This window comes from Sinocyclocheilus grahami, unplaced genomic scaffold (assembly GCF_001515645.1).
Source record: "Sinocyclocheilus grahami isolate Dianchi unplaced genomic scaffold, SAMN03320097.WGS_v1.1 scaffold138.1, whole genome shotgun sequence".
Lineage (NCBI taxonomy): Eukaryota > Metazoa > Chordata > Actinopteri > Cypriniformes > Cyprinidae > Sinocyclocheilus > Sinocyclocheilus grahami.
Genome location: NW_015505317.1, coordinates 591,249 through 601,177, shown reverse-complemented (window position 1 = coordinate 601,177; position 9,929 = coordinate 591,249). Strand labels below are relative to the sequence as shown.

The 9,929-nt window shown below is 35.6% G+C and overlaps 1 protein-coding gene across 2 annotated transcripts in view; it reads right to left on the bottom strand.

The window, feature by feature from the left end:
* Nucleotides 1-352: 352 nt before the first annotated feature.
* The window catches only part of LOC107591161 (protein WWC3-like), a 57,648-nt gene continuing 48,071 nt past the window's right edge, over nt 353-9,929 (bottom strand). Inside the window, exons 11-23 of one of the 2 annotated variants that reach the window (XM_016280214.1) lie at nt 8,980-9,530; nt 8,497-8,617; nt 7,598-7,675; nt 7,395-7,481; nt 7,064-7,259; nt 6,679-6,852; nt 5,087-5,187; nt 4,819-4,966; nt 3,173-3,337; nt 2,720-2,812; nt 2,387-2,623; nt 1,049-1,176; nt 353-956 (exon numbers count right to left, since the gene is read on the bottom strand). In XM_016280214.1, coding sequence (XP_016135700.1) covers nt 890-956; nt 1,049-1,176; nt 2,387-2,623; nt 2,720-2,812; nt 3,173-3,337; nt 4,819-4,966; nt 5,087-5,187; nt 6,679-6,852; nt 7,064-7,259; nt 7,395-7,481; nt 7,598-7,675; nt 8,497-8,617; nt 8,980-9,530 — 2,146 coding nt within the window. In that variant the 3' untranslated portion in view covers nt 353-889. Of the gene's footprint in view, nt 957-1,048; nt 1,177-2,386; nt 2,624-2,719; nt 2,813-3,172; nt 3,338-4,818; nt 4,967-5,086; nt 5,188-6,678; nt 6,853-7,063; nt 7,260-7,394; nt 7,482-7,597; nt 7,679-8,496; nt 8,618-8,979; nt 9,531-9,929 lie in introns of both variants that reach the window. The other variant, XM_016280213.1, reaches the window with a different exon arrangement.

Sequence of the window (9,929 nt, the reverse complement as noted above, 5' to 3'; positions counted from 1 at the left end):
AAGTTCATATTATAAACCGGACATCAGTACACTAAATGAATAAACCAAACCAACAATCATATTGATCTTGAAAGATCATTTCGCTAAATCAGCTGCACTTTCACGGTTTTTATCCTCATAAGAGAGGTAACACTGCAGATGTTTTCACAGACAGCATACAAAATTATATTTGTCTGTATATTAAAAAGTACAAGTAATAATTAATATTAATAATTTTAATAGAATAACAGCACAAGGGACAATGACAACTGCAACAAAAGTGGATCAAAAAAGTGACATTGTAAGTAAATAACTTTAAAGAATCAGGTAACAGAAACAAAATCAGCCAAAATTTCCATTCTACTGTACGTCAAAAAAAAAAAAAAGACACTTACAGTAAGTGCTATTTGTTTTAAACTTTATAAAATACATTAAAAAGCAGGGAGCATTTTTATTTCCTTCAAGGAAAAGTACTATAAAATAAGTTACAGTACAGTGAATGTGTCTAAACTGACTTTGTTCCCGTCTTCCAGCCTTTAGGAAGAGTAGACATCGAAATCTTACAGGAGTAAAAAGATGCTTTGTTCTTTTATAAAACAGTTATTTCCTCCTTTAAACAAGCAGGAAAAATTGCCAAGATGTCAATAATTACATAAAATATAAATGTACGTGTTCATTAGTACTACCACACGTACGCGCACACACACACACACACACACACTCACAATCACGCACAACCACACACACGCTTGTTTTGTACAGCTTTCTGTTGTTCGAATGTTGCATATCAAATAACGTTTAATCTTTGCGCTGAAATAACTACATTTTTGTTCGAATTACTTCATGAGCATGAATACAAAAAACAAAACAGACAGATTCTTCATATTTGATAGTGTGGCCTAGGGGGCCCTCACACGTCGTCAGCTGGCAGCGGCGGGATGTTGAATCTTGGTCTAGTAAAGAAAGCCATCTTCTCTCTGCAGCAGGAAAGATTAATACATTTAGTATTATTCAGAATTGTCACAACTAGATCCCTACATGCTTTGCTGCCGAGTAAGAGATGACTCACTTGAACGTCTGCACAGGGAGGGGCTCTTTGTGGCTCTGGCCCCTCATTTGCAAAACCTCTTTTGAGGCCTTTCGTAACCTCCTCTCAGCAGCTTCCTCCTGCCTCTGCTCCTGTCTACTCTGCTTGGCCTGCGAGAGAGAAATGAGGGAAAAGAGAAAGAAATGATCAATTGATTTTAAATAGAATTTACAATTCACAGTGTCTTAGAATGGTCGCCTCTATTTATTCAGGTCAGTCATAGTTTTAAAAGCACATTTTCTCTTAGGAAGTCTGGTAAATTGGTGTTCCACTAACGTACTCTGATTTTCAAAACAAAAATTTGGAAAATGATCAACTGACAAAACACCAAATGCAACAGTTTAATTATGTATGATTTATAATAAATTACACAGAATAATTCATTAATATAAATAAATGGTAACACATTACAATATGTACAATGTGAACATAAGGTAATTAAATATTAAATGAAACAATGTTAATTATTAAGATACTATTGCTCATTATTAATTCATGTTCCTTCATAATATAACTAAGATTACATTTATACAGCTTCATCTTAAAAATGTACACCATTCAAAATGTTGGGTCCAAAAAGCTTTATACTTTTTTTTTTATTAAAGAAATTAATACTTTTATTTAGCAAAGATGCCCTAAATTGATCAAAATGACAGTGAAAACATTTATATAGTTACAAAAAAATTCTTATGTTCTTATGAAAAAAAAAAGGCCTCCCAAAAAATGTAATAAAATAAATAAATAAAAATAAGCAGCATAACTGTTTTAGAATGAATTAAAGGTAATGTTTCTTCAGCAGCAAATCAGCATATTAAAATTACTTCTGAAACTAAATGATTGATTTGTCATCTGGAATAAATTTTACAGAAAACAGTTATTTTAAATTGTAATATTTTACTGTATTTTTGATTTTGGAAATGCAGCCTTGGTGAGCATAAGAGACTTCAAACAAAAACATCTTACTGCCTCCAAACTTTTAAATGGTAACATTTTGCAAGAGATTAAATTTGTTACCATTACATTTTAATCAAGCAATTAACTAATGTTAATTTATAATAACACTACTGCCCATTGTTAATTTATATTCATTCATAAAAGTAATAACTAATGTTAAATGTATACAATTTGAAATGCTAAAAATGCACATGTAGAAATGAACCTAGATTAATAAATATTGTAAAAGTATTGTTCATTGTTCATAAAGAATGAATATATGTTAGTCAAAGTGTTACCAAATTAATATACATGTAAAACTGTAAATATGTGAATTTGTTAAGTGTCAGAGTGAATGCAAAAAAAAGACATCTATATGGGCAGTACCTGTCTCTGGGCCTCACGTAGCAGGTTTCGGAAATGCTCATCCCGCAGGGCCCAGTGAGGAAGGTCCGCGGGGCCACGGGGGCCCTGCATGGGCTCCTCCAGCCGCAGTTTGAGCTCCCGCAGTGCGGCCAGCTCTTCGCTCAGCTGCCTCTGTCGTGTACGGCAGGCCTGGAGGTCCAGCTCCAGGTCCAGAGAGGTACGTGTGGGCTGCTCAGCCAGAGAGGAGTGGTGAGACTGCTGCGTTCACGTAAAAAGGACACATAAGTACACTTCCAGAGCAAAAGATGAATAATAAAAATGCGTGTAAAACAGTAACATGGTCATCATTCCAACCTGTTTAAATCGCAGGGTTCGTCTCTCTAGAGTGTTTCTGATAAAGGGGGATTTCTTTGGTAGAGTAGAGCTATCACTGTCACTTCTATACAACTGTGAAGGAGGGAAAACATCATGTAAAGCTGTTTTTTTTTATTGATGCAAGGTTTATCATTATCATTTATTTTGTTCTAATCAATAATTTTTAATTTAACTGTTTAACTTTAATCTACTTAATAAATGAATTTATTAAATTAAGCCACAAAATATTTTACATGTTATGACCATGTAATAATATATGCTACTGGGTTATTTAATATGCAGAAAATTTTGTGGCTTAATTTCATTATTGTGACTATTACTATATATTATGATCACGGAACATATCATTACTGTGATATTAAAATGACTCATACTGTGTTTGAAGACTTTGGCCACTAATCCACAGTGTGTGAAGTGTGTGTTTCTACATACCCTACAGACATACTGACTGCGCGCTCCAGGTGAAAACGTCTGAGATCTGACTATTGTGCTGCTGCGCATGAACGGTGAGCTGTGACCCCAGCGGCCTGTCCTTTCCTTCGGCCGCATTCTCATTGGCTCTGGAAGCACACCTTCTGTGTTGGTCGCCTTGTCCACCTATGGTGGGAAAAACAAAAACACAAAATCAATTTGTTTAATGATCCATTTTATAGTTCATTGCTCTTCTGCAAAGCAAAGTATTTTATTTTTTTTATTCAGCAGTGATACATTAAACTGATCAAAAGTGACGGTAAAGATTTTTACATTGTTGCAAAAAAATATACTTAAAGTCCCCATGAAATCAAAATTAAAGTTTTTTGGGTGTTAGTATCAATATGTTAGTCTTAAGGTTATCTATAAGGTAGTGTGCTCCAAAACAGTGAAAAAATTCGCATTTAGAAGATATAAGCATTCAAAGCTTGCAGTTCATCACTTCCGCCAAAACGGCTCAACGATTTTTTTGACGTCACATCGTACTTCAGCTTCTCATCAAACTTTGTCCAATCAAATGCTCTCTAGAATCCGAAGCACCCGCCCCCTACACTATAAAATAGACGCTGAAGCCGCGGCTGAAATCGGTCACTTTCCCACAGAATTAGTATTTTCTGTACAGTGAATGGCTCGTAGTGCACTATATAGGTGACAGGGAACGATTCAAACAGTGGAAAATAAGAAGTCTGGTTTCGCGCTGTATCACGCCAACCACCGCACTGCACACACACTCTGCGCCGGTCCAGAGACACCATAGCACGGAGCGGGTCACATGCGCGAGTCGGCGCAGACCACAAAATGTATCGGAGCTATTTGAATTCTACACAGAATGCTATATTTTATAGAAATACGGATGAGATTGTGGCTGGCATACCCTGTCAAATGTGACTTTACGGAGCTCAACGGCTCTAGCCCAAGCTGTGATATAAACGAACGCTATTGGCTATTTTAAAAAGGGGCGGGGCTGCTTGATATGTCCCGCCCTGTCTTCCTGTTTCAGTTCAAATGACGTCAACAGAGTAACGCTGCGTGTTTCTAAGCATTTCAGGGGACCTTTAAGAAATTGATGTTTTGAATTCATCATCATCAAAAAAAAAAAAAAAGTTAAATGTAGTCAGCATTGATGAAATTCTTGAGCATCAAAAAAAACTCACCAAATATTAGAATGATTTCTGAACGATCATGTGACACTGAAGAATGGAGTAATGCCATCACAGGAATATATCATATATTAAAATATAATAGGTATTTTAATTTGTAATAATATTTCACAATATTACCATTTTATTTTTGATCAAACACTTTTCAAAAATATTACAAAAATCTTACTAACCCCAAACTTTGACCAGCAGTGTAAGTCTCAAAAAGAAAATCTCGGAAAAAAAAAAGTTTTAGTTTTTTTTTGTTTGATGCAGTGAATTACAACAAAGTATTATTTGAACATCCTGAGTGTGCAAACTAAACATTTTTAGTAATTATAACAGAACTTTAACAAACCACAGTGTTTAAGAGCAGAAATGTGTAGCTTGTATTTAAAGAACTTCTTATCAATTCAATAAGAGGAGAATTCATACAGTTGCTTTGACTTCTGTAACACTTCACAATACCTTTACTATTGGATTTGTCTCTGCAGGCTGGAGACAGCGTCTCGCAGAGTTCAGGCAGATACCTTCACCGCAAAGACTCTCAGGACAGGGAATGACAAATGCTGTACTGTTACTGCAGCCGCTGTCCACTGACTCAGCCTGCCAACTCCTAAATCACACACAGCAGTTAGAACACACAAACTCTGGAACATCATCTGATATAAGTGCTCTTACAGTCATAAGCTCAAAAATTTATTGTTTTTTATAGAAAGACAATGAGTGTGTGGACCTCTCAGAAACTGCTTCTCCTTGCTCTTCCTTTCTTTCCAGCTCCTCTTCACTCCTCTGTAACTCTTTCTTCATCTCCTCCAAATGAGCCCCCACGGACACCTATTCGAAAGTAGGCAGAGAAAAAATATTTTTGATGTTATGTTCGATTTTGTTGTTGTTATTTTTAACTAAATATGCAGAGACAAATAAAACCAGTCGTTTTGTAGGTTGATTTCTCTTGTAAAGTGTAAAAACTGCTTTAAACATGGTTCTGTTTGTTCACAAAATCTTTATAAACATTGGCATAAAATATTTTTGCATTAAACAGCCATGTCATCGTCTAAGAACAAAAAAAAAAAGGAAAATATAATTTTCCCCATTCAATCTAATAATAATAACAATAAATACTAATCATTTATTATTAACAGTAATATATATATTTTTTATTATAATTAGAATTATACAAATTTAATGAATGAAGACTAAATATTACTATTGCAATAACACTACTGAACTAATATTAAAAAGTATATTATTATTATTAAATCATTTTTAAAAACAGTAAATTGGTTAGGCCGGTCACGATTACAACTTTTTGTTGTGCGATATATTACCCCAGAAATAATTGCGATAAGCAATATTATTGTAATTTTAAAGACCTTTTTATGCCACTGAATATATAATCATAATGTAACAGCATAATAATGCAAGAAGGCCTACACACTTCCAAATGACAACAAACTTTACATTTTTAAGAATTTAGATCATGAAAATAAATATCAAAATATCAGATACCTTAAAAAACTTTAATTAATAGTAAATAAACATTTTCTAACAAAAAGTGCAAAGTAACAAGTAGAAAAAAGAAAAATGCACAAAGAACTTGTATGGAGATTTTTCCATCTACAGATTTTTTCCTGACCTTCTTTTCTCTGTAAATGAATGGTGCACACTATTGCTATCTGCAGATGAAACTTTGTTTGTAGAAGCATTTTTTAAATTTGAACTAGCACCTCATGACTACACCACGTTATGTATGAGAAGCTGCAAAAGACACAGGCGCAAGTGGAATGCAAAAAAACAGGGTGACATTAATTTAAGTAAATATAATGGGCGATATATTGCGTCACCAAAAATGATTGAGGTCATGTACATAAGTCGATATATTGATTATTGCGACAGGCATATTTATGGTCGTCTTAATTTCTTTGCTGTAAGACGATAGAGCTTTTCTTGTCAGAAAACTCCTAAAAGACTTTAGTCGCAATGAAATCAAAATGGGCAATTCTTATTTTTTCGAGGAATATAGCAGTGTTTATTGTAAATTACTTATCTGTGCTAATGATTATTATTATAATTTTTTGAATTCCTGTTTTTTTTTTCTCAACGCAAACTATTCTCATCACAAATTTGAGAAGATGGTTGGTGTGTTATTGCATTTTGTGTAGGGCAGCAAATTGAGGCCATGACTGAACTAAAACATGGGAACAAATTCTCTGCATGCCATATGCGCAGTTTCATATGAACAATTTCATTTAAGAGAGAGATCTTCAGTAATCTCTGATAATGCTTTAGCCAGATGAAGAAAAGTCTCCAGTGCTGTCAGCTCACCTCACGCTTGCCTTGCCCTTCGCTCTTCTCCTCTTCATCCATGATGCGGTTGGGTTGACTGTGGCATCTGTGCTCAGGCCTGTGGTTCTCGGTGTTGTGGATATGCACTTTAAGCCACTGGAAGAGCATTTCAGTGCTGCCTGCACAGTCTGTCAGCGAGACGTGAGCAGAGCCCTGAGCCACAAACAGATACGGGTCAGTTTAGCATCTCATAGCCATATAAACACTAAAGCTAAGGCAGAAAACACATTTCAACAACTTTAAATGCTCTTTTTGTACATGCAGTGGGGTCCAAAACTACTTCTAACTTGCATTTGCATACAAAACGATTTATTGCTAATTATATTATCTGCATAATAATGAATTGAGTGCATTTTAGTCTAACCAGTAGCTCCTCCTGGGCAAGGGATCCTACAGCGCAGAGGTTTAACTGTAATGCATGGGCCACGGGGCCTCTAGCACTCAGGGGGATCCGGAAGCCTTCATTAAAGCTGAGAAGAGATTGAGGCTCCTGGGCCTTACAGCAGTAATATATGCAGGGCCGACTGGAGTCCACCGGGAGAACATGAACCTTCACAAGTCTGAGAGAGACAAACAAGGAGAAAACGCTACTTGTGAACGTCAATGTGTATGTGTGCATAAATTGTTTCCGCAGAGGATATCACTGCAGTAGAGAAGGATGAGTGTATTCGTGGAAAGCTGATGGGACTACTTACACTTTGCATCCATCTCTAACAGTGGCCTTGCTTAAATTTATCATCTGAAGGACATGCAGCAGCAAAAACATGCCATTCGAATCATATCTGTAAGAGAATAGCCCAGAGCAGATGAACGAGCAAATTAATGGTTAATAGTGATTTGGTACATTATGATGAGGGAATGAGAGGCAGGTATGAGTATGAGCGTGTGTGGTGCTTACAGAAGACCAATCTGAATCTGAACTGGATCTGAGGCTGGGACATCTTGAGTAAAACTGACTTCTTCTGATTCCTCTGTCCTACTGGAAAAAGACATTTAGACATTTATGAATAATTATATATAATAGCACTAAAACAACTACAATTAACTGCATTCAAGTATATATACAATTACATTACCCTTCAATTATGTTCAAGTACATTTCTTATCTTTTTCTCTTTCTCTCTTATTCTCTTTTTGAAAGAGTGTCTTATGCTCACCAAGGCTGCATTTATGTGATCAAAAATACAGTAAAAACTGTAATATTGTAAAATATTATTACAATTTAAAATAACTGCTTTCTATTTGAATTTATTTTCAAATATAATTTATTCTTGTGATTTGATTTTTCAGGAGTCATTACTCCAGTCTTCAGTGTCACATGATCCTTCAGAAATCAGTTTGTGCTGCTTAGTATTTTTGTGGATACTGTGATAAATTTTTTGAAAGGAACAGAATTTAATTAAAATTGAAATATTTTCTAACAGTGTAAAAGTCTTCTTCAATCTTTTGAACAATAGTCTATATTTGTGTGTACACTCGTGTACAAAATATAAAAATAATGCATTATATTTAACATTCTAAAGTAGGTACAGGCCAATGGGATGATTATTAAAATATCCTTTGTTAATTCGACATTATTGGACATTTCAAAATGTCCAATAATTGAGGGATTATGGAGATACAGTGAGTATTATTATACAATGGCAACTTTAATAGTATTTTTTCTTTTATAATATATTCTTTCCTTTATAGTTTTGGAACAACATGAGGGTGAGTGAACGGAAGACAGAATTTTTTATTTTTTTTGGTGAACTATCAGTTTAAAGTGTTTATCTTTATTGCAGAATCTTCTCTCACCTTCTGCTCCAGGCTTCAAACACCCCACTGTCTGTTGCCAAAATGTCTTCATTTACTCCTGCAGACACTCGTCTTGCTCTTCTGCTGGTCCTACTTGCACTTTTACAGCGCAGGGTCACTCCTATACATAGCCACACAAACACACACACACACACACACACACACACACACACACACACACAAAAACAGGATTTAATTTTTTTTTTTTATTATTATAACAGTGTGATTAAATGTTTAAAGCTGTTGGTATTATTATTATTTTTTTACATTTATTCAATTTGACATTATTATTTCTAAAAATTTTATATTTTTAAACTTTATTTCGAAACATTTTAAATGATCAATAATTACATCTTTTATTCGGTTTTCTATCCTTAGAAATGAACCTAATGGCTTAACATGTCAATTATGAAAAAATTGTATTAACTGCAATTAAATATTTTAAATCAACTGATCGGTCAGTTGCAATTTGCTATTCATCACCTGTGGAGCTGTGTGTTCCTTGGAGAACTCCATCTCTATGGCTCTTCCCCTCCAGGAGGTGTGCAGTGGCTGGGATTCCCACTTCCCCTTCCCCAGGAAGAGTAGTATGCTGCTGAGATTGAGTCTGATTCCGTAGTCCTTCAGCCAGCAGACCCCTGCTGGCCACCTCCATGTACTCCTCTGTCATTTGGGCCAGAGGGCAGTCCTGGGGGGCCGAGTGGTAGGTGGTGTCCATGGGGGAGCTGGGAGGGGAGAGCGAGGAGAGCGAGGACCGAGAAGAGAGAGAGGTGAGAGACTGTGGTGTGTCGTGGGACCGTTTTGGGCCGAAGGCTGAACTATCCCTGCTGTGGGTCTCCAAGGGGAGAAGGTAGCGGAAAGATGGGTCCAGAACATCAGAGCTGCCTTCTGTTCGTTCATACTGGGGCAGGCCGTAGATGTCGGTGAAGCTGATGGAGCTGAGAGAACCACGGCTGGATGCCAAAGAGCCACGACTGGAAGCTAAAGAGCCACGGCTACTGCTGGAGGACACCGTCAGATTACTGGCTGACAGGCTGCACACACAGACAGAGATGGTCATTTTGGGTTTGACGTGGTTAGACATCCTGTATTTGTCTTTGTGTTTTCATCTTTTCATTATGGCTGTCAACTGATGATATATTCATATTCAAAAATATATATTATTTGATATGCTGGTTGTTTAAATCAGTCTCAATAATCACACTGTATACTGTATCAACATTTGCAGAGAAAAACGACAAATGATAATAAATAAAGCTTTAGAAAAGAGGCTTCAAAAGTCAAATGTCTATTTTTTTTAACATAAGTATATTGGTGGCTTATAATTCAAAGCAATCCATCCTTTTTAAAATACCATTTTATAATTAATATAAATGTATATTTATTTTTATATTATTAAACAACGTATTAATAAAATAATAAATAGATCATAC